The sequence below is a fragment of the Akebia trifoliata genome, chromosome 16 (genome assembly GCF_017979445.1).
Source record: "Akebia trifoliata isolate Shusen 1 chromosome 16, ASM1797944v1, whole genome shotgun sequence".
Classification (NCBI taxonomy): domain Eukaryota; kingdom Viridiplantae; phylum Streptophyta; class Magnoliopsida; order Ranunculales; family Lardizabalaceae; genus Akebia; species Akebia trifoliata.
The window spans coordinates 31,493,768-31,519,510 of record NC_141390.1 but is presented as its reverse complement, the minus strand read 5'-3'; the positions used below and the strand labels follow the sequence as shown (position 1 = coordinate 31,519,510).

General features: G+C 32.5%; 2 protein-coding genes across 2 annotated transcripts; both read left to right on the top strand.

Annotated features, from left to right (window-relative positions):
• The first annotated feature begins 7,278 nt into the window (after positions 1-7,278).
• Positions 7,279-11,259, top strand: LOC147383585 (putative pectinesterase 53). The gene is made up of 5 exons (XM_086428481.1): positions 7,279-7,688; positions 7,960-8,146; positions 9,148-9,351; positions 10,174-10,409; positions 10,996-11,259. The coding sequence occupies exons 1-5, from the start codon at positions 7,330-7,332 to the stop codon at positions 11,153-11,155; spliced, it is 1,146 nt and encodes a 381-aa protein (XP_086284607.1). The 5' UTR covers positions 7,279-7,329; the 3' UTR covers positions 11,156-11,259.
• A 3,573-nt stretch (positions 11,260-14,832) lies between these two features.
• LOC147383584 (putative pectinesterase 50) lies at positions 14,833-25,108 on the top strand. Its single transcript, XM_086429141.1, has 8 exons — positions 14,833-15,283; positions 15,578-15,761; positions 16,197-16,400; positions 17,138-17,373; positions 20,438-20,624; positions 23,109-23,312; positions 24,107-24,342; positions 24,866-25,108. Exons 1-8 carry the CDS (start codon positions 14,934-14,936, stop codon positions 25,014-25,016), a joined length of 1,752 nt encoding a protein of 583 aa, XP_086285267.1. The 5' UTR covers positions 14,833-14,933; the 3' UTR covers positions 25,017-25,108.
• Positions 25,109-25,743: the final 635 nt, after the last annotated feature.

The following is a 25,743-nucleotide window of genomic DNA, read 5'->3' as shown; positions in this document are numbered from 1 at the left end:
TCTCTCTCTCTCTCTCTCTACTTATAAGACAACTAAGAATGATTATTATTGTCATTTTTTTGGTGCCGAATCACTAAGAAGGGAAAAATTTGTGGGGGCAATCGCGGTAGATTTTTTTTATTTGTCGCAACAGTTCAAAAATCCTTATGGATTAACCCCTCCCCCGGTGCCCCCACTCTAAATCCACCCATGGTGGGCCTTCAATCTCATGGTATTCATTGAGATTTGGGAGTGTTCAGATTGGGTATGTATATTCTATGGAATGTTAAGGAGTCGGGTCAGGACCTTATCCAAGTGGAATTTTCTTGGGAAAATTGCTTAAAGGACCTGGCGGAGGGATAATTCGACTTCAAGACTTTAAATAAAAAATTGATTAAAAAAAACAGATAGAGAACGGTAAAGATGCTTTGCGAGAATAATGGTTGGAGTATAATTCGACTTCAAGACTTTAAATAAAAAATTCATATGATATATATAATTTTTTATTGCAAGTTTTATGAAGTTGGTTAGATTAAGAATAATAACTAATGAAGATGTCTAAAAATTCATATGATATATATAATTTTTTATTGCAAGTTTTAAGAAGTTGATTAGATTAAGAATGATAACTAATGAAGATCTCTAAGGCATGTAAAATTGTTTTTTGATGAATTTTATCTTATATTAGTCAGATGAAAATTTCTCCTTTTGGGTGGGTTTGAATGTGAGTCGACTCAGGTACCACTCATGTACCATTTGAAGCTGTCATGGGAAAGTGATGAGACTCACACGTCTTTGCTTCTTCGATCAACTCAACCAAAAATGCTCTGGAGAAGAAGAGATACAAATTAAAAAGAGAGAGTGATGAAATTAACTAGATGGTCGATACCTTTGGGAATATATGATGGATGATGATTGGCAATTATCTAACTGTGAAACCATAAGTATGAGGGGAGAGTAAGAACCGATTACCATGCGAAATTGTGATAGAAAATTATTTAAAAAAATCAAGGTTCGATATATTTGTATCACTTTTTAGATCAATTCATTTCAACTTGCTAAACTATATAATATGATCCCTCATGGGATATTTCATGTCTTATTTGTTTGACATGAATGTTTTCTTAGCTCAATTTGTATTTAGAAACCATATTTACATATGAAGATACATGTTATTGCATATATGCACAGATGATGACAGTATTGCAAGCAATGGTTAGGCATTGGTTATGCCATTTGACCTAGATGTGTTAGTGGGCCAAGCTTTCCTATGACTTTAATTTTTTTTTTTTTTTTAATTTTTTTATAATGGGGGTGTCCCAACTTACGTCTAACTAGGGGAATTGGATGAGCCAGGTCAGAACCAAGGCATATGGGACCCTCCTCCGGGCATGTGCAACACCCAACACATCACATGCACCAAGCAAGTTAGGGAACGTCTTTGCGGGTGGCCCTTAGGAAATATTGCTCATACTAGGTATTGAACGCATAACCTACGAACTCTCACAACTTATTGGATTTGAAGTTGCCATTAAGCCATCCCCCTCGGGGTTTTTGATCAATGACTTCATGGACTATGCCGTGTTTAAGAAAACATGAGCCCCAATTGTGGTGCATCATATATATATATATATATATATATATATATTATATATATATATATATATATATATAATATATATATATATATATATATATATATAAAATTAGTGCGGCATAGTCTACCCTTTGAGCCTTCAAAGATTGTCAAATTTATAGTACTGAGAGAGATGTTTTAAGAGTAAGTGAGATTGGGACGGCTTGGTCACTAATAAATAGCCGAGATCTGTGACTGCAACTCTACTTTCACATGGAAATAATAATAAACAACTAAGTAATTATATGAGTTAAGGGGGTTAAATGAAAATGGTGGTGTAAGTTAGTGGCCTTAGAAAGTGAAAGAAGTGAAAGAAGTGAAGGAAGAGTCACTGCTTACGTTAGACAAATGTAAGACTTTGAAGAAGTCTTAAAAGAGGGACTTCTTTCACCAACTTATTTGAAGAAACTTCCGTTTTATATGAATTTCTTACTCTAATCTGACCCATAAATTTTGGCCCATCTTTGGTGGGCCTAGGGAGAAATTGATCCAAGAATAACAATAAAAAAAAAAAGAAAAAAGAGACCAACATATAAACAAATCAAAAAACAAAGATATTTTATGTGGTTCTCTCACGATTGAAACATGTCCATGGATCACACCAATCGACTGACAATCAATGAGAAATGATGAGAAATTTCTTTGGTAGCTCGATTGACAATCAATGAGAAATGACAAACAATACTCCTTGTTGACCAGTACTATCAAGCTCTACAAACCATAACAGGCCCCACACACCAAATATCATTTTGATTGGTATTTTAATAGTTTTGTTTTGATAATTAAGTGTTGCTGTGGGAAGGGTAGAGTGGAACTTGTATCTTCTAATATTTGATCTCTTATGGAAAGAGACCTCTCTTATACTTTTTTTTTGAAAGAAATTTGTAATATAAGGCGAGGCCCTATATATATATATATTTATTGCTATAGGTTTGATTCACATATATTCCTCATGGGCTTGAAATTGATAATATAACCATTCAAAGATCAAGCATAGAATGATAGAAAACCAATCAACAATCACTGGACCTATAAGAGAATGCCACACGGAGGGCAAAGAAGATTTAGTCAAAGTGTCAAACAATTCTAGAACTTTCGTTTTGGTGGGCCCTATAGTAATTGTCAACGGCCCGAAATATAGTTCGATGAAAATTAGGTTTGTGGGCGATTTTTTAATGTTGTTGGATTGCTTCCAACAATTGGTAAAATTTGATGCTAGCTTCTTGTAAAATGTACGTTATTGGAATTCAAATTTGACCTATTCGTAAATAATAAAGCTTGGAAACAGTATACCCAACTTCATTGGGCCCACTTGGCACCCCAAATTTTACTTATTACATTCCAATTAAAAATAAATAAAATAAGTTTGAGAATAAGTAAAAGTTGGGGTGGGGGTGCGCTACATTTATATTATTTTGGATTTAAAATTTTTATATGTTCAATCATAATTGTAAATAACTATTGAAATTGTTTGAACGGATGTTATAATGTTTTGTAATGTTGAGAATTATAAATTTTTTTTACCAAAATCTTTGTAATGTTTGAAGATTGTCTTAATCACTACGTGAAAATTGAAAAATTCCATTAGAAAATTCGACGGACCAAGGCCCACAAATTTTAGAAACCTAATTTCGACTGCTTAGCACCATTGAAATTTTTTATGTTCCCTAGATTCGATTTAGAGCCATCAAATTTCTCCCATCCTCCATTAATTTGATGGTTTTGGCTCAGTGAAAAAAAAAATTGACAATGAAATATTTGACACCTTGATTTGTCAAATTTTATGAAATTCGATGGCTTTGGACCGTCAAATATGGGTTTTTTTCACGTTGTTGGTGATAAATAATTTAAGAAATTGGAGTGATAAATAAAAATTGGGGGGTGCCAATAGCAGTTCTATATTATAATTATAACTTTTATATTTGGACTTTTCAAAAAAAAAAAGTCTTAGAGATCTATCTTGTTTTAGAATCCCTAATGATCTTTCCATAGTTCATTTATTGGATTTTTTAATTTAATTTTTATATTATTTCAAGGGACAATTTGTAAGCTTACTTTACAGTATGAACTACCAGGCTTTAGATTTAACCCCCCTAAAGAGAGAAGGCTGGGTCCAACCTTAGCCCAATACTGAAGTGGGCTTTGGGACTTTAGTTGGGCTTCCATTGAGATTTTGGGTTCACGTTCTGAGTCCGATCACTATGTATATAATATACATTGTAACTTTTTTCTCATTTTGATTTACAACCTCTTCAACTATTATATTTTAAAGTGTATGTAAGTTAAATAAACCTCCTCTTTTAAAATGATTCTTAAACAATGGGTTGGACTTGGGGTGATTAGTTTAAAAGTTTTTAATTTTTTAATTGAATGTATATTCAAAGAGAGTAAAAATGTATTTGTTGTCCTAAACATATTTTTTTATATTTTATTTTCATAGACTTTTTGGATCTTAAAGAAAAAAAAAACCATTTTTTCTTTTTTAAATAATAAAGAATAAATATCTGAAGTTATTTATAAGCTTGGTAAGGCCTTTTTCCGTCATCGTGAGACTATACTTCAAGCTAAAAGTTGTCTGCACACACAACAAATAATTTTAATTTCCTTCCAAATTTTTTGTGCTTTTAACATAATTTTTAGAACTTAAATAGTAAAATAAAAATCAATTTTCAACAATACTCATACCAATTAAAATATTCAGTAAATTTCAATGAATTATTGATATCCCATCAAAACTCTGTAGATGTGTTGTGTGTACTTAGGCGAGACTAGTACTAAGATGAGTGACCTTCCATGAAGTGACATCTCTATATTACATAGAGTCACCTTGCTGATGTGGAGGCTCACTCGTACTTATAGATGTTTTTCACTTGTATTTTGATGAAAAAATCTATGGTTCAATACATACATCCATGTTAACAATGTGAGAATCGATGTCAATTTTAATGTTCCTTCAACATTTTCCTATTACATATCCAAGAATTAATTTGACACCTTGCAATGAAACTTTGAGTTTGTTAGTTTGAGTCCAACTTACTTATTAAAGAAAAAGAAAATGTTGAAGTAACATTAAAATGAACATGGATTCTCACATTGTTGATGTGGATGTATGTATGAAATCATATATATACTTTTCATCGAGATACAAGTGAATATCATCTATGGTTATGTATGATTATGTGTGCACCTCCACTTAAAAAAATAAAATAAAATAAAACAATTAAATATGAGTTGTGATCGTTAGGTGGCATACTCAATCGACTTCTTGACGTGAAAAGTTTGAGAATCATAGATTTGTACACCTCGGGATATATGATTGCATTTTCCCATAAAAAAATATATCCTGAGGGAGTTGTGTATCTCAGTGCGTACAGATCTACCGTTCCCAAACTTGTCTGTGTCTGGGAGTCGATTAAATATGCTACCTGACGAGTCATATTATCAGGACTCATTAAGTATCTCACAAGAAAATGAAATTCGTTTAGGTGGTAGGGACAAATTGTGTACTACAGCTCCCTCATCCTTACAATTAATTTTAGGCCACACAAGTTGCTACGCCCACTAAAACTAAAACTAGTGCACATCTGAGCTTCCATTTGCAGTGGTGATACCTCCTCTGTTCAAAGTACAAAACAAACACACTCACACACACACTAAAAGCCTATCAAATTATGTTCCGAACCTTCACAAAACTTCAACCCTTTTAAGATTCTATTTAGATCCTATGGATAGAAATCACTGATGAAGCTGAGTTTTGGTCAAAGAGTGGGCCAAGAAATCCATATATATAGGTATTAATGAACCCAATTAGAAGAACATGCCACATGGTGCCACCCACAGACCACTTTAGTGGTTCTTTCTTATCAGTGTTTTTTTTTTTTTCTTTTTCTCAGAGAGCTGTGAGCAGTGAGCAGTGAGCAGTGAGCAGTGAGCAGTGAGCAAATTTGCATTTGACATGTGGTGCAAATGACATCAGCAATAAGAGATAAAATTTCTCCCCTACCAAAGGGGAAATTGGAAATTTCCCACTCAGATCACCTTATCGTATTGAAAAACATGATCCAATGCCACGGGGTTATAGAGGATGGAATTCTATGAATTAAAAAAAAATTAAAAAAATGAATTTTTTTATTTTTATTTTTCATCGTTGAAGTTTAAATTTAAGTTTGGGTACTCGGTAGCCGTTCATTTTTAATTATGAGGATCAAGTTCAATTTTCCCTTTTTTATTATTATTATTATGGGAAGGCTGTGATTTTAGATTGACAAATGTGCTCAACGACTCATTTTAAGATTTTAAATCATAAAATTGAAATTTGTGAGTAGAAGATGTATGGGCAAGATAGAGAAATTTTCTCTCTATTACTAATGTCATTTGTGCTGCATGTCAAACGTTTGTTAGGCTGTTTGCAAAAAAAATACTTCTTTCTTATCACTGATATGAGTAAAGAGTTGCGATATTTTTGACTAGAAAATTTTCACTTAGTCTATACTCAATTGACATGATACGTACACAAAAACATAGATCTTTTTCCTTGGGATGCACAAACAAAAGATCTATTGCTTCATGCATTTGTCAGGTTGACCAAGTAAAAATTTTTGAGTCAGATTTCATCCGTGTATAAGTAAAGTAAACAAACCAGTTTTGTGAGAGTGCATGAGCCAATCAAATGAATTGCTATGTTTGTTTGAAAATTTATTAATGTGTCCATAGAAATATGGATGAGTAATGGAAATTTTGAATACTTAATACAAGGAAAGAAAGAAGAGAATAGATCGATAAAGATACGCCAAGCACCACCACCAATTGGAATACAGCTATTTGATTCTGATTTCTGAATCCTATCCAGCCTATTTCAACTTGGTTGCTGGGACCATGTTGAGTTAGAAACCTATAGCTTTTTTTCCAAGAATACCCTTTCCTTAGATTCCAAATTTTACATCTTAGGACATTTTTTTTTCACTTCTTTGAAGTTTTGAGTTTGGACTTCCATTAATCATCATCATCGAAGCTTATCAAAAGAAGTTGAGGCTGTCCAAGCAATCTACTCTACTGTAAATTATATATATATAACAAAAGAATAATGTTGACGTGACCTTAAAATTGTATTTCACAATGAGCATCCTGACATGAAAGTGTATGGAAATCATAATGCTTTTCATCGAGATATGAGTGAAAAAGTATCTATAGTTCCTATCCACTTTCATGTCAATATAGGCGATGTGAGGATTAATCTTGAGGTCACTCCAGCACTGTTAATATATATATATCTTCAGTAAATTTGAAAATAAAAATATTTTTTTAGAGGTTTGAAAGTAATTTTCTTTTACTTTTTAGAATGTTAAAGTTTTTATTTTTTTTAAAGTTAATCCAAATAAAATTTTTAACTTCAAAATAATATTTTTTATGTCAATAATGTGACAGATAAAAATTAATTAAATTCCATAATTATCCATGAGGTCACTCTGCCACACGAGTATGGGTCAACATCTTAGGAAATAGCAAAAAAAACGTTTAAAAAATGATAACTTTTGAACCATAACACAGTTCATAACAGAGGTTATTTTAGTCAATTTAATGATCAACAATGCCATTCTCATTGCTCATTCAATATTTAAAATCATCACTCCTCCCTCCCTCCCTCCCTCCCTCCCTCCCCACTTCCACTACTATTGCTTTCTCTAAGATACTCTCACATTTTCATTATCATCCTCATGGCTTCCCTTTCCACCTTCTTCTACACCCATCTTCTTCTCTTCCTTCTCTATCTATCTACTCTCTCTTTAAAGTGTGTTTCATGGAGTTCACAGACAGAAATAGATTACCACAAATGGGTATCTTGGAACGTCGAGAACCATCGGAGAAAGACTACAACTTTGGGAACAGAAGCCATCGCTGCTACGGGACAGACAGTTCTTGATGAGAAGCTGAGGAAGGCTGAGTTGAATAAACTTAAAATAGTTGTGAGTCAAGATGGGAGTAGTGATTTTAAAACAATCAAAGAAGCCATTCAGAGTATCCCATTAAAGAATACTAGGAGAGTAATTTTGGAGATAAAACCAGGTGTTTATAGGTATATGCGTATGCTTTTATGGTTTTTTATCCCATTATTTGTATTTTTTGGTTCCAAATAATGGTCTTAGCTTTGATATTTTAATAAAAGTAATTAAAAATTTTCATACCAATATTTTCTTTTTCTTTTTCTAAGTGGATGGGAAACTACATTATACAATAATTTTTTTTATAGTAGAATGATAATAAGTGTTTGTTATTAAAGATTTTCATGATAAGTGTTTTTGATTTTTTAACGCAAGGAGTACTAACAACTAGTCTAATGTACCTAGGGAGAAGATCGTGATCCCAAATTCCTTGCCATTTATTACATTTTTAGGGGATTCAGAAAACCCGCCAACCATAACGGGGAACGATACTGCGTCTTCATTGGGACAAGTTGGGAAATTAAAAACGTTTGACAGTGCAACAGTCGCGGTCAATGCCCACTACTTTGTAGCCATCAACATAAAATTTGAGGTATTTATATTTCAATGAATTTAAAGTTTTGATTTTTGGATAATTAAACCACCTAAGTTCATAGATATATATTATCATATGGGCCATTTCTCATATAATTCTTATAAGTTATCAAAGGTGCAAAAAATCCACATTGAGAAATGACAAGGACTGATGGAGAGAGAGATTCCATGGCCATCTGCATCATTCCAAAGCTCCTAACAGAAGTGGTCTTATTAAAAATGGGCCCATTCTTTGGCAGTATTTTATAGCTTGGTTTACTACACGGGTTTGAATTTGATTCATAATTTAAGTTTAGAATCTTAATTAGGTTTGGTCACCAAATTCGACCCTACTTTGCAAAATCATTTACAAGCACCGGTGTGATTCTTGGGTTATGTCTTCTATTCTTGTATAGGGAGATTGTCGTGGATTCAAACCGGATCTTTTGATGGTTCATTAACGACCCGTATGACTCGTTTAACCTCTTTGTGACCCTAAGTATATAAAGGGTAAGAGATGAAACTCGAAAGGACATGAGAGATGTACAAGAGATAGAGAGAAATTGTAACCTAGTTCTTCTTTGATTAATATAGTGAAATCGTCGTTTTTCGCCCGTGGACGTAGATCGATGCTTTGACCGAATCACGTATATCTTGTGTCTTGTGTAATTCTTGTGTTCTTGTTGATTTTATACTTCGGATCATAGAGTTATTTTCGAACGGTGATACTTGCCAAATAGATTCGATACCAAACTAAGACTTACAATATGTACAAACGAAATTTTGGGCTTTGAAAATCAATTTTCATGATCCGATTATGACATCAATTCATACATCACATATACTGTACAAAGCCTGAACCAGACCCATTAAGACCTGAGGTCTCTCAGACTCAAATCATCGTAACCTAACAAAGTACATATGGCCTACCACCTATTGCATCCTGTGACCGTTCACTTTCTAGACCACTTTGTGAGTAAGTGAGTGAGATGGTTCTTAATTGTGGCTGTTTTTGTGTAGAATACAGCTCCACACAATGTTGGATCAAAAGGAGAACAAGCTGTGGCCCTCCGCATATCGGGTGACAAAACTGCGTTCTACAATTGCAGTTTTTATGGTTATCAGGACACTCTATATGATCATAAAGGCCTTCATTACTTCAATAATTGCTTTATCCAAGGCTCTGTGGATTTCATCTTCGGTTATGGGAGATCCTTATATGAGGTTGGTACCAACAATCTCCATGAAATCGTGGGTCCAAGCCCAGGTAGGATTGGAAATGGGTATTCAAGCCCATTTCACCTGTGATCGGGCTCTTTATTGAGAAATTCAGCCTATTGAACTGGGTTGACCAAAGTCAAGATTCAAAATCTCGTTCCGAGAATGAGAAAGAAACTGAGACTGTTTTTTGCCAAAATATTTTTAAGACATCAAATGTTTTCAAAATTAGTGTTTCATTTTGATTTTGGGCCAAACCGATGTCTCATCCAAAACATTTTGAAATGCTACCAAAGTTTAAACATGAACAAAGTTATTGAGCCTATGTGTCAGGCCTTACCATGTTGAACCCTTGCCTGGTTTAGTGTGAGTGCCTACGTCCATGGATCAAAGCAAAATCCAATCACACTATATTCTTCTGAATTCTAGACCTTGAGATCTCTGGCAAAAATCGAGACCAGAGAAATCATTTCTCTCCCAAAAAATAGAAAAACCCTGGACGAGCTTCCCCCAAAGAATATATATGTAGCATTGGGTTATTTTGACAAAATCCTAGACAACATTCTAGACAAATATATCATCCTTCCTAACAAAAACCACCCTAACAAAAAAAACTTGCCCCGGAGACACCGTCCCTTGAGCACCCGCCAAGCCCAAACAGAATACAAGACATTTACACAACATGGTGGCCCAAAGCTTATGCCATGTGTATTCAAGAAAATTTTCGACTTGGGTAGTTAACCTTAGTGCATTTTATGTAATTAATTGTTTTTAGAAGAGCTATAATTAATCTTTCCTAATGATTTTATAAATGTTTGTGCAATGTAGAATTGCCATTTGAACTCCATATCAAAGCAGGTGTCTTCCATTACAGCTCAAAAGAGGAACAATAAGTCCATATCTAGTGGGTTTTCCTTCAAAGATTGTGTGGTCACAGGGAGTGGGTCAGTGTACTTAGGAAGAGCATGGGGTGAGTATTCAAGGGTTATCTTCTCCTACACTTTTATGGAAAAAGTTGTTTTGCCTCAAGGATGGAACAATTGGGGAGATGAAAAGCGCCAAACGTAAGTCACACACATCATGCCTTCTTTACATTTACAACAACAAACATCAAAAGCACGGAAAATGATTTCCCTTAGAAAATGCACTTTTCGATTGTATGATTGTCATTTTCCCTGAAATTCGTTTTCCATTCAAAGCAATTTTCCACCCTGGGTGAAAAAAGAGTCTTCAACCCCTTACCTCTACCTCCAAAATTCCAAGGGGCAATCAAATGATATAATTCGTTTTTTCCATGACCATTTCCCCGAGAAATTCATATTTCCTTGAAAACGAATTCCTTGCCATGATAAAGACTCTAAGGGTCTGTATTACAATGTTTGACTCCACATAAAACATTTTCTAGGGAAATAAATTCCTCTGTATAATAGTTATGGGAAAATAAATTCCATGAATAGGTGCAATCACATTTTCCCAGGAAAACAAATTTTCAACAGATTTTGGTCCAGCAATCATACAAGCCCTAAAGGGAGGCATGAATCAATGTTATGGAAAATATATGGGTTCAGGAGGACCCTAATACAAACTTCAATCAACTTCAATTTCATTAGTAAACTATATCTGCGAAAGTGTCTTGTGTTCTCGAATCAGGAGCGTGTATTACGGAGAGTACAAATGCAGTGGACCTGGGGCTAACTTAACAGGAAGAGTGTCATGGGCACGAGCACTGACCGACGATGAGGCCACGCCTTTCATTGGGACGTATTATGTAAATGGAGACACTTGGCTCTTGGATCCCTACTATAGTTGATTATCCATGATAATCCTTATTTTTCTTCTCCACCTAATTAATAAAGTATATATGTAATGTTGTTCACCATGATCCTCTCAATTGATCAAATTGGAAATTTAATGAAATATTGGTAATATTATATTATTCTCGTTAGACTTGAACTAACCTAAAAAAAACAAAGGTTTGAAGAAATAGATTTTCATCATTTTTTTGTCCAAAAAAAATATACCTAAATGGTTTGATCTTAATTTTGCTTCTAAGAAAGTCAAAACATGTGATGCTCCCATCCCTAGCAAGTGGAGGCCCAAAGGCCTCTTCTAAGTGCTTCAGGCCAATGGGGGTTGAATACCCGAAACAAGTTTGAAGTTGTTATGTAGCCTGATAGTACTGGTCAATAAGGAGATACTGTAAATCAAGCTAGGCCTTATATCATATAAAACCTTAGTTAGGTTTCCTGGGATATTTATATTTCTCTTTTTAATGAAAGGGTGTAATCTATAACTGCAAGTTTTTTTTCATAGTACAATCGATGTGATCTGTGGATGTACCTTAATCTAGAAGCAACCATGTAAAATCTCTGTGTTTTTTTGTGTGATTGCATCTTGTGTTTAAATTTTTTTTTCTATTTATTTTCTTGTTTTGATTGCATTTGTTTTCTTAACAGAAGTGTGTCAAGTTGCCCGGCTTTAACACCCAATAATTTCTTGGTCCTTGCAATAAATTTTTGAATTTAATTATTTATAAAATTAATTGAAGATCAATATATAAGAGATAATTAATCTAGGTAAGCAGAATTGCTGTCAATTTTAAGTTGTTTAATTCTCTGAATTGAAGTTACCTTTGTAATTATTTTTGAAATGTTGCGATTAGTTTTTCTTATAATTTTTACCTAAATGAATAGTTAAGAAACCTTTGAATTTTAGAAATTTGATCTTAGACCATTGTGCTTCAATGATCACCCACTTGAACATGGAAATATGCAATTTTCTTTCAGATTGTTGTCATCAATTGATTAACAGTTTAAATACTTTCTAATATAAGAAAAAAAGACATTGACAAAATCTAAAATTATTTTTAATGTATTTTGATTGCTTGATGTGTTTAAAAAAAGACAACATCTGACACACTCTTAACTCTAGGTTTAGGTATAAAAAGAGATGAGAACACATTCTACACTCATATCTATCTAGTAGATGAGTTTTACTCATATCTTAGAGAAAACGCATCCACCATGCCACCATGTCAAGATCTCTCTGTGTCCCCCATTGAGCTCATTGCAGTATTAATCTAAAAGTATTGTTTTCTTAATCATCTTTTTAAAGATCTTTATTTGATTTTTATAATCTTTTTAGATCTAAAAGAAAAAAAAAAAAAACTTTTTCTACAAAAGAGTTGAAATAATTTTCATTTCGTGTGCTTTTAACATAATTTTTAAAACTCAAATAATAAAATAAAAATCAAGTTTCAACAAATACCCTTACTAATTAAAATATTTAAAAAATTTCAATGCATTAATAAACCGAATCCCATCAAAACTCTGTAATCGTGTGTTTTTGGACGAGGGAGGTACTAAAACGAGTGACCTTCCACAAAATGGCATCTCTTTTTTACACATCCCAAAATAAGGTAGACAATGATCTGAAATATATCCGATGTCCAAACTAATCCAATCTGAAAATTCATGAAAAATCTGATTCAACTTGAAATCTTAGATCTAATATAATTTTAGATTGGATTCGGAGGTACCCCAATCCGCTTTAAAAAAAATCTGATCCAAACATTTTTTAATATATTTTTTTATTCTTAATTTCATATAAACACATATGGATAACATGTTCTGATATTTTAGATTTTCCTCTATTTTTTCAGTTGAAAAGTGGATTTTTTTAAATTTTAAATTTCTTTTTAACTTTTTTATTTTATTTTTAACATTGATAATTTGAAAATAAGGCGTGAGTTCGGATTGGATCAATTTCGGATTAATTATGAAATGAGATGGATCAGATTCAGTTCACATATTCACTAATCTGATTGTATTGGATCAGATCGAATCAGGGACATGATTGAAAATTTTGGATTGATATTGAAGTGATACCAATTAGGTATTGAACCGATCCATTGCCAGCCCGGTCCCAAAATTAATTTGACATCTTTTTATTTTTATTTTTATTTTTTATGAAGTGGACTCTGAACCGTAGGCTCGACTAGTAGACCCATACTAGGTTTGTAGGGATAAATCCCTGTTGGTGGCCAATGAGGGGACTTGAACTAAAAACCTCTCCCTTTTGGTAGGAATGCCTTGGCCATTGCGTCCAACACTCGTTGGTTAATAATTTTTGACATCTTGCAATGCAACTTTGAGGTTTTTGGTTTAAGTCCAACTTACTCATAAAAGAATTTAATTAAACATCTGACAAGAAAATGAATTTCGTTTATATAACTAACTTAGTGGTAGTAGTTAAGATCTTATGACATGGATGCAATTAGGATTGGGTACTAATGCTCCCTCATATCATGATCCATGCACCTTCCATGCATTTAATTTTATGTTACAAAAGTTGTTACGCTTACTAAAACTAAAACTAGTGCCCATCTGAAATTCCATTTACAACACAAAACTGCTCAAATAAGTTCTTAATCTTCCCAAAATTTCATTCATTTGCTTAGCTCCAATTGCTACAAATCACTAATGAAGCTGAGTTTTGGTAAAAGAGTGGGCCAAGCAACTATATATATATATAGGTATTAGTGGACCAAATTAAAAAAAGAGATATTTATGAAAAAGTGATAAACTTTTGACTAATTTATGATTCCAGCTCATTGTTCATATTAATTACCAAAATTGAAGGATAAGAAATTTGAAGGTTTTTAAAGTGACTAATTTGCAAGTTTGAAGTGGCAATTTCACTTTAAACCTACGAAATTGTCACTTTATTCTGATTCTTTTTATCGAAAACGTGATTGTTCATGTTTTGATAATTCAAATGAAAATTAGTCCAAATTGTAAATAACTCATTTTCAGCTCACGAAATAGTAATTCTTCCTTAAAAGAACATGCCATATGGTGTGGCCCACAGACCCACTTAATGGGCTGTTTCTCATCACTGATATAAGTAAACAAATGAGTTGGGTGAGAGTGCAGGAACTCATCAAATGGATTGCTATATTTGTTTGAATATTTATTAATGTGTCCTAGAAATCAATTAGTAACATGGTTTTAAAACTCAATTTCGCGTCTTGTCTCATCCAAGCCCAATACCGAGTCATCTCGGATGAGTTTTTCTATACGTTTGAAACAACTCGTTCACAAATCAAAAAAATCAATGTGAAATATTAAATCTTGATCAAAAAAGTGACTTGTGAGTTGGTCTTGTTCAGCTCCAATACCGAGTCAACTCAGATGATACCTCTCCCATTTGATGAGCTCATGCACTCTCACCCAACTTAACATTAAATTTTTTCTGTTTTAAAACATTGCTTTTAACAGTAAATGTTTTTAACACTATTTTGAGTGCATCCAAACGAGCTCTAAGTCAACAATGTGAGAATAAAAATTAATTAAATTCCATAATTATACATTAATAGGAAATAGCAAATATATATATATATATATATATATATATATATATAATATATATATATATAATAAAGGAAAACTTTTCAACAGTTCATAACAAAGGTTATTTGAGTCAATTTACCATTTCACATATCATGTAATATTTTAAATCATCTCTCCTCCCTCCAATACCATTAACCTTTCTCTAAGATACTCTCACACATTTCCATTAACAGTCTCATGGCTACCCTCACCACCTTCTTCTACACCCATCTTCTTCTCTCTTTAACAATTCTTTCTTTAAAGTGTGTTTCATGGAGTCCACAAAGAGAAGTAGATTACCACAAATGGGTATCTTGGAACGTCGAAAACCATCGGACAAAGTCTATGACTTTGGGAACAAAAGCCACTGTCGTCATGGGAAAGAAAGTTCTTGATGAGGAGCTGAGGAAGGCTGAGTTGAATAAAGTAAAAATAAGTGTGAGTCAAGATGGGAGTAGTGATTTTAAAACAATCAATGAAGCTATTCAGAGTATCCCATTAAAGAATACTAGAAGAGTAATTTTGGATATAAAACCAGGTGTTTATAGGTATATGCTTTTATAGTTTTATATCCCATTGTTTGTAATTTTTTTTTTTTTGTTTTGTTTAAAATAATGACCTCTATAACACATTTTTGCAATGACAGTAGATCTTTGATATTTTAAAATAAGTAATTAAAATTTTTCATACCAATATTTATTTTTCTTTTCCTAAGTGAGTGGGAAATTAACTACATTGTACCAATAAAAAATTTACTCTTTGTTATTAAAGATTTTCATGATAAGTGCTTTTGATTTTCTAATGCAAGGAGTACTAACAACTAGTCTTATGTACGTGCATAGGGAGAAGATTGAGATCAACAATTCCTTGCCTTTTATTACATTTTTAGGGGATTCAGAAAAACCCCCGACCATAACGTGGAATGATTCTGCATCTCCATTAATGGGAGAATATGGGAAGACATTTGGCACGGCAACAGTCGCGATCCATGCCCACTACTTTGTGGCCATCAACATAAAGTTTGAGGTACATATATTTCAATTAATATAAAGTTTTGATTTTAGGATAATTAAACCACCTAAGTTCATATATATTGCCCAGCACCTAAGTTCATATATAATATCAGATAAGCCATTTCTCATATAATTCTTATAACAAAGGTACAAAACTCCAAACAGAAGTGCTGTCTTATTAAAAATGGGCCCATTCTTTGGCAGTATTTCATAGTTTGGTGGGCTACACTAGTTAGGCACCAATTTATCAATTTTGACTCTCCTTTGCAAAATCTATTTTGAGCACCGATGTGTACCTGCCAAATAGATTTCAATATCAAACTCAGACTTATAATAGGGAAAAAAGAAATTTTAGGTTTAGAAAATCAATTATTATAATCCAATTCAGCCAATTCAGCCAATTCAAACATCATATATATATACTTAATTGTGGGTGTTTTTTGTGCAGAACACAGCTTTACATGATGTTGTATCAAAAGATAATCAAGCCGTGGCCCTTCGTACATCAGGGAACAAAACTGCATTCTACAATTGCAGTTTTTATGGTTATCAGGACACTCTCTATGATCACAGAGGCCTTCATTACTTCAATAATTGCTATATCGAAGGCGCTGTGGATTTCATCTTTGGTTATGGGAGATCCTTATATGAGGTTAGTAACAACAAGTCTTAATGAAATTCTGGGTCCAAGCCCATGTAGGATTGAAAATGGGCAGTGAAACTCAATGGGTATTAATTCAAGCTCATTTCACTTCTTACCAGGCTCTTGACTGAGAAATTCAACCTATTGAATTGGCTTGACCAAGTCAATGCTTATCTTCTCGAGACATTGTTTTGTTTAAGAGAGAAACTAAGAGTGTTTTCGCCAAAATATTTTTGAGACATGGACAAAGTCATAATCTGGTTGAGAATAGGGCATATGATGGGTCAGATTTTATCTGAAATTCGAATTTAATTAGCAGGTTTGGACCCTTGGAGTAGATCTGAATATAAAAATGGGTCAAATATGGTTTGATGTCCCATGTATATCTGCCTAGATAAAAATTATATGTTTCTTTGATAAGTATAATGTTAGTTTTTTCAAAATATCAGTATCTACTACTTTATTGTAACATAAATTCTTATAAAATAAAATGCTTATAATGGTACAATAGAATAATATATAAATTAACAAACAAGTAGAGAAGAAAAAACTTGAATGATCCTGAATTATTCGACCCGAATCAAGCAATTTGCACGAATTGAATACAGATTAAGTGGAATCAAAATGGTTCAGATATGGTTTATCTAGTAGGATGAGAGTCGGTTCAGATAATAATTCAGATCCACTGAATAATACAACAATAATTAATCTTTTCTAATTGTTTTATATATGTTTGTGAAATGTAGAATTGCCATTTGAACTCCATACAAAAGCAGGTGTCTTCCATTACTGCTCAGAAGAGGAAAATTAACTCCATGTCTAGTGGGTTTTCCTTCAAAGATTGTGTGATCACAGGGAGTGGATCAATGTACTTAGGAAGAGCATGGGGTGAGTATTCTAGGGTTATCTTCTCCTACACTTTCATGGAAAAACTCATTTTGCCTCAAGGATGGAACGATTGGGGAGATGAAAAGCGCCAAACGTAAGTCCCACACATACACACATCATGACATCTTTACATTTACAACAAATACCAATTGTCTTTATGATTGTGCATGGAAAATGATTTCCTTATAAAATGCAATTTTCAGTTCTATGATTGCCATTTTACCTAAAATCCATTTTCCACCCTACCTCACACCTTACCTCCACCCCGAAAAGTAAAAGTCACTCTCTTTTTGAACTTTTCCTAGGTGCAATCAAATAATATAATTCATTTTTCCATGACCATTTTCCCGAGGAGTTCATATTCCCTTGAAAAAGAATTCCTTGTCACGTATAATGATGTTTGATTGCATATACATTTTCAAGGGAAAATAAATTCCTTTTACGGAGAAATGAGGTCTGTTGTCTGATTACACCGGGGATAATATCAAAAAGTGGGGAATGAGTGCGATCATAAAACTGAAAATCACATTTTCCCAAGAAAACAATTTTTCAACCAATTTTGCCCCAGTAATCATCCAAGCCCCTAAAGAGAGACATATATCAACGTTAGGAAAAATATGTGGGTTCAGGAGGAGCCGAACCCAAACTTCAATCAACTGCAATGTTAATTATTAGTAACAATGCAAAAGTGTCTCGTGCTCTTGTATCAGGACTGTGTATTACGGAGAGTACAAATGCAGTGGACCTGGCGCTAACTTAACAGGAAGAGTGGCATGGGCACGAGCGCTAACCGATGAAGAGGCCAAGCCTTTCATCGGGACGTATTTTATATATGGAGACAGTTGGCTCTTGGACCCCTAGTATAGTTAATTTGAATGTCCATGGTTGTTCTTATTGTTTTTCTTCTCTATCTTATTAATAAAGTATATGTAAGATGATCACCGTGGTCATCTCAATGGATAGATTTGAAAAATGAATGAAGTGTTAGTTTATGTTATTCTCGTCGGACTTGAAATTTAAAAAGAAATAACAAAGGATGGAAGAAAGAGATTTGCATAAAAGGTATCTAAAGGTTTGATTCAAATTTTGTTTCATGTCAATAAGTTTCTTTGACATTGTATAAAATACATTCTGATCTTAAGTAAAAAGAATTCTTTCGACAAAAAAGATATTTTCAATAACAAAAGTATAGAAATTACAGTTTTGATAATTTTTTTATTATCAAAACAGTAAAATACTATTTTAGTAAATAAGATGTATGGTGCTCCATTTCCGTTTGGGTAAATTTCTCTTTAACTAAATAGAAGTGAGGTGTCTTGAGATCCTTCTCTTTGACGGTTTAATTGAGCCCAGCATGTATCTGTGTGTTTGTCATATATTCTGCATGGTAGAACGATTGCTTCTTCTTGTTTTAATGTTTCGATCGTCCCAACTGTTGGACCTTCTGAACCGATTCTGATTCCATCGCCTCAATCAACGCTTTTTTAGTATCAAAAGAAATCTGTAAACATTCTTAAAATGAAATTCTAAAAAAGGTTTTTTATTTGAGACAAACTTTTATTACAAACTTATATAGTAAGATTTTAAGTCTTACCAAGCAAGGATAGTTGAGTTCAAATGTATTACCAAATTGACAATCAACACCACAGGCCTCTAGATTTCACTGTAAAATCAAGCTTTTGAAAATGAACGGCTACTGAACTCCCATGAATCTCTCATTAAAAAAAAAAAAAACAAAATTTTTTTATAAAAAAAGTGTGAAATCATGTTTTTAGATGCAACAAAATGAGCTCGAGAACCCTTAATAAGATTTGAAATCTTACTAAGCTAGTAAGATTAGACTTATTAAACTAAATTGACATAGAAAATACTTTTTATTCCAGTGTAGATTGTACGAGCAAATCAAGAAGTCAAGTCCCCAAAAACCTACCCATCAATTAAGGATATGAACTTAGGATATATTTTTATAAGCCCATAATCAATATGGAATTTATAAGAAAAATCTGAATTGATTATTGTTTCATAAGTAAAGAATTTACTTTCATAAATCTTATATTTTATTTTAGTATTTAGAAATCGGTTCAACCGAATTAAACACCGATTCGACAAATTGAGCAAAATTTCGATTGATCCAGTTTTTAAAACATCACTTTTAAACATATGAGAATGAAATAGCAAACAAATAAAATATTTTAAGAGTTGTGATAATTTGACTATCCCATGTGGTATACTCAATCGACTATCTGATGTGACAAGTTTGAAAATCATAAATTTGTACTTCTTGAGATACACAATTCTCTCGAGATACACATTTTTATGGGAAAGTACAGCCATGTATCTCGAGGAGCACAGAACTACGATTGCCAAACTTGTCACGTTGGGGTAGTCGATTGAATTTGCCACATGGGGTAGTTAGAATATCACGATTAATATTTTGATAAAGGAAAACTTTTTAACCGTTCATAACAAAGGCTATTTTAGTCAATTTTCAAATAAACAATTCCATTTCACACATCATCCAATATTTTAAATCATCTCACCTCCCTCCAATACCATTAACCTTTCTCTAAGATACTCTCTCACATTTCCATTAACATTCTCATGGCTACCCTCACCACCGTCTTCTACACCCATCTTCTTCTCTTTCTTCTCTCTTTAACAACTCTCTCTTTGAAGTGTGTTTCATGGAGTCCACAAAGAGAAATAGAATATCACAAATGGGTTTCTTGGAACGTCGAAAACCATCGGACAAAGACTATGACTTTGGGAACAAAAACCATCATCGTCACGGGAAAGAAAGTTCTTGATGAGGAGCTGAGGAAGGCTGAGTTGAATAAAGTTAAAATAGGTGTGAGTCAAGATGGTAGTAGTGATTTTAAAACAATCAAAGAAGCTATTCAAAGCATCCCATTAAAGAATACTAAGAGAGTAATTTTGGAGATTAAATCAGGTGTTTATAGGTATATTCTTTTATAGTTTTATATCCCATAACTTTATAACACATAATTTGTATTTATTTTTCTTTTTCTAAGTGAGTGGGAAACTACATTGTACTAATAAAAAAAATTAACTCTTTGTTATTAAAGATTTTCATGATAAATGTTTTTTTTTTCTTTTGGTAATGCAAGGAGTACTAACAAGTAGTCTAATGTGCCTAGGGAGAAGATTGTGATCCCCAAGACATTGCCTTTCATTACATTTTTAGGGGATTCAGAAAACCTGCCGATCATAACGTGGAACGATTCTGCATCTTCAGTATTAATGGGAGAATTCAGGAGGACGTTTGACACTGCAACAGTCGTGGTCGCTGCCAACTACTTTGTGGCTATCAACATAAAATTTGAGGTACATATATTACAAAAATTTCTAACCTATATTTTGAAAAATGATTGTTTTTACTTATGTCCCATGAACCATCCTTACATATATAAGGTCAAGTTTATGAGCCAACATGTTTGTCCTATGTGACTTAAAAGTTTCAAATTGAACTGATTTTTGACGAGGAGATCATTCTCATCTAAAATCAGCCGAACCTGAAATTTCTAAGTCCACCAAAAGTCATTTACAAATTTTTGATAAAAAATTGATGGTTCTCAATTCTAAATCACTTTTGATGGACTTAGAAGTTTCATATTCAGCTGGTTTTTTTGTGAGGATGATCTTCTCATCATAGAGATCACCCTCACAAAAAATCAACTAAATCTGAAACTTTTAAGTCACATAGGACAAACATGTTGACTCCTGAACACCACTCATATATATATGAGATGGGGTTATATGGTCCAAAAGGACCACCTATCTATGTTGACCATGTCTCCAAGTGGTACCCAAAAATATGATTGGGTGCCACATGGTTATAGAACATAAAATTCTTCTAACTTCGAAAAAAAAAAGACTTACTTTTAATGTAGGATTTTAAACTTAAATTTGGGTGTTCATTAGCCTTCCATTATCAAAGTCTTAGACTAACATGGCAGTCCATGTGGCTTATACATTACCCTCGGTCCATGCAACCTTTTCCCAATTACATTGGGTACAACCGAATTAAATTTTCAGGTTCGGTCCGGATATGGTTGAAATCAAAAATTTCAGGTTCGGTTCTGATTCTAGTTTTGTTCCAACGAGAGGAACCAAAACCAAACCGATTTTCTTGGATCCATTTTCGGTTGTGGGAAAACCGTTTATTTTTATTTTTATTTTTAATTTTAATTTTTTATATAAAATATTATATACATAATTTACAATAACTTACATACTTTAGATTATATTTTTTGAAATATATTATTACCATAAAATAGTTGTTTTTGTTACCATTGTATAAAATATAAAGATAGAAATAATTTTTTTATTCTGTTGCCTATTATATATATATATATATAAGGTATAAAGTATAAAATAATTACTTTGTTTTTAATTGTACAAATCATATATATAGAAAGAAAAATGGTTGTGTCTTATAAAGTATATAACATAAAGATAGAAACAAAATTTGTTATGGGTAATTATTTATTACTATAAAATAATTATTTTGTTGCTTATTGTACGAGATATAACATATGAAGATATAATTTTTTTTTTCCTATTTGGTAACTATTTATTACATAAAATAGTTACTTTGTTATCTATTGTACAAATTTTGTATATAAAGAAAATTTCTTTTGATTGGTAACTATTTACTATTATAAAATAGATGTTTTGTTGCCGATTGTCTAACAGTGGGGTGTCAATGGATAGTCAAAAATTCGAATCCAATTCGGATTCGAATTTGAAAAATCAGATATTATCCAAAAATTTTGGATATTGGATTCAAATTCGGATAGTTTTATATATTCGAATCTTTATCAGATACGGATTCGGATATTAACATTTCAAAATCCGATAATATCCGTTTCGAAATAATATATAATATATATTATTTTATTTGATTAATTTTTTTGTATAATATATATTATTTATTTATTATATAAATAATATAATATATAATAAGTTTTTTTTAATAATGAAAAATCAGTTGGATAAGGAAAAATAATGTTTTTTTTTTAAATATGCAAATTATTTGAATTCTAATCGGATATTATCCGAAATCCAATAAGATAATCAAATTCGAATTCGGATAGAGTTTTAGAATATCCGTCGGATTTGAATTCAAATTTGGATATTAGATAAAAATTTAGGATTCAAATTTGAAGATCACTGTATCCGAACCGATAAGCATCCGTTGACAGTCCTAGTCTAATCATAAAGACAAAAAGCGGGGGGGGGGTTCGGTTTGAGTCCAGTCCGGTTTCCAAGGGTTGGAAAGCAAACCCAGATCGAAACATTTTGGTTCGGTCCACTCAGGTTTCTGTCTTGTTAGATTCCGATTTTTTTATTCGACTTTTGGGTAATTGGTAATTTGTACATCCCCACAAAGTTCATATATAATATCAGATAGGCCATTTCTCATATAATTCTTATAAGTTATCAAAGGTGCAAAACTTAAAAATGGGCGTATTCTTTGGCTGTATTTCATGGCTTGATGGGCTACACTGGTTAGAATCTAATTTTTGTTCATAATTCAAGTTTAAAATCTAAATTAGGTTTTTGCAAGTTAGGGGGAAATTTTCATTTTTCCCTTTACATCTCCTCAAGATTTGCACCAATTTTGGCTTCCCTTTGTAAAATCTATTATAAGCACCAGTGTGATACCTGTCAAATAGACTTCGATACTAAACTCAGACTTATAATATGGATAAATGAAATTTTGGATTTTGAAAATCAATTATCATAATCCGATTATAACAATTCAAACATCATATTTATACTTAATCGTGTCTGTTTTTTGTACAGAACACGGCTTTACATGATGTTGGATCAAAAGGACAACAAGCCGTGGCCCTTCGTACATCGGGCAACAAAACTGCATTCTACAATTGCAGTTTTTATGGTTATCAGGACACTCTCTATGATCACAGCGGCCTTCATTACTTCAATAATTGCTTTATCGAAGGCGCTGTGGATTTCATCTTTGGTTATGGGAGATCATTTTATGAGGTTGGTATACGGATTCATCAATGTATGTGCCTAGCTCAAAATTATATATTTCTTGGATAATTATAATGTTAGTTTTTTCAAATATCCTTCTCTACTATAATATAACATAAATTCTTATTAAATAAAATGAGTAGAATGGTACAACACATAAATTAACAGATAAGTATAGAAGAAAAAAGTTGAATGATCCGGAATTATTCAACCCGAATCAAGCAATTCACTCGAGTCGGATACAGATTAAGTGGAATCAAAATAGTTCGGATATGGTTTATCTAGTAGGATTAGAGTCGGTTACGATACTGATATAGATCCACTTAAAGAAACTCCAATCTGAATATGGATATACTCATATCTTGCCCGAATCCGACCCATTTTAAGCGCTAGTTGAGAAATTACCAAGCAACCATATATTTGAGCTTGTGCCATGTGTATTCAACACATTTATCAACTTGGGTAATTAATTTGAGTGAATTTTATGTAATTAATAGTGGTCATGGTTTTAAATCTCGTCCTCTCATACCGAGATGACTAATCCGATATGTTTCAGTATTGTCCACCAACGAGATGGATAGACAAGACAAATGTATTGGACAAGATATAAAACCACAGTTCACTTTTCTCATTGTTGAACAAGATGACTCAAAGGTATTAGAAAACTTGTCCGAGATGACTCCGTCTCAATCATGGACGAGACACGAGAAAAGTTGTTTTAAAACCATGATTGTGGTTTGAGTAAGAAAATACAACCATAATTAATCATTCCTATTTGTTTTATATATGTTTGTGAAATGTAGAATTGTCATTTGAACTCCATATCAAAGAAGGTGTCATTCATTACGGCTCAAAAGAAGAGCAATATGTCCATGTCTAGTGGGTTTTCCTTCAAAGATTGTGTGATCACAGGGAGTGGATCAATGTACTTAGGAAGAGCATGGGGTGAGTATTCAACGGTTGTCTTCTCCAACACTTTCATGGAAAAACTTATTTTGCCTGAAGGATGGAACAATTGGGGAGATGAAAAGCGCCAAACGTAAGTCACGCACATCATGCCTTGTTTACATTTACAACAACAAATATCAAACTTATGTATGATTGTGCACGTAAAATGATTTCCCTTAGAAAATGCATTTTTCAAGTATTTGATTACCATTTCCCTTTACCTCCACCCCGAAAGCTAATAATTTTCCTAGGTGCAATGAAACAATATAATTCATTTTTAAATGATGATTTTCCCAAGGAATTCATATTCCCTTGAAAACAAATTCCTTGCCATGATAGGCTCTTGTATAGTGATCTTTGATTGTATATGCATTTTCAAGGAAAAATAAATTCTTTGGAATAATATTTATGGGCAAATAAATTCCATGGAGAAACGATCTCTGTTGTCTGAGTACACCCTGGATAATATCAAAAAGTGGGAGTGCAATCAGATAATTGAAAATCACATTTTCCCAAGAAAATAATTTTTCAACAACGACCCGAAAATGAACTCTAATCAATTTCAATGTTAATTATTAGTAACAATGCTAAAGTGTCTCGTGTTCTTGTATCAGGACCGTGTACTACGGAGAGTACAACTGCAGTGGACCTGGCGCTAACTTAACCGGAAGAGTGGCATGGGCACGAGCGCTAACCAATGAAGAGGCCAAGCCTTTCATGGGGACGTATTATATATATGGAGACACTTGGCTCTTGGAACCCTAGTATAGTTGATTGTCCATGGTAATTCTTTTTTTTTTCTTCTTCCTTATCTTATTAACAAAGTTTATGTAGTGATGATCACCATAGTCATCTCACTGGATAGATTTGAAAAATAAACGTTAGTGTTAGTTTATGTTATTCTCTATCAGACTTGAAATAAAAAGAAATAACAAGAAGAGAGAGGTTTGCATATTTTTTGCCTCAGAAAACCAAATTGAAAACATAGTATTTTTAAATTAAAAAATATATGTCAAAATTCAAAGCCCTAACAATCGAAATTTTCAAGAGTCAAAAGCCGTCTAACAAATGGTTTTTTCACATAATTCTACTTTTAATCAAAATCCCATAAAAAAAATTTTCCAAGAAAATATGTCATCTTCAAACTATTAAATTGTAGGATAAACTATTTTTAACCTACTTAATCTGGTCATTTATTAAAATTGAGTTGAGTTCAAATTACTCCGATTTTAAATAATTTTGGATTCGTTTTGTCAGGTTGGACTAGTTGAATAACTATAATTTCATTTTGATTAATAAATAAATTTAATATTTAAAATAAATATATATATATATATAAAATAAAAAATAAAATTACTAATAAATAAAATAGCATACAAACTTTAAATCCATCAAAATTAAAGATGACATTAAGATTAACTTATTCTCCACAAGTCATAATAATAAGATGGAATTGCAAAAAGAGTCTTTCACGTTCAACCAAAGGGAGGAA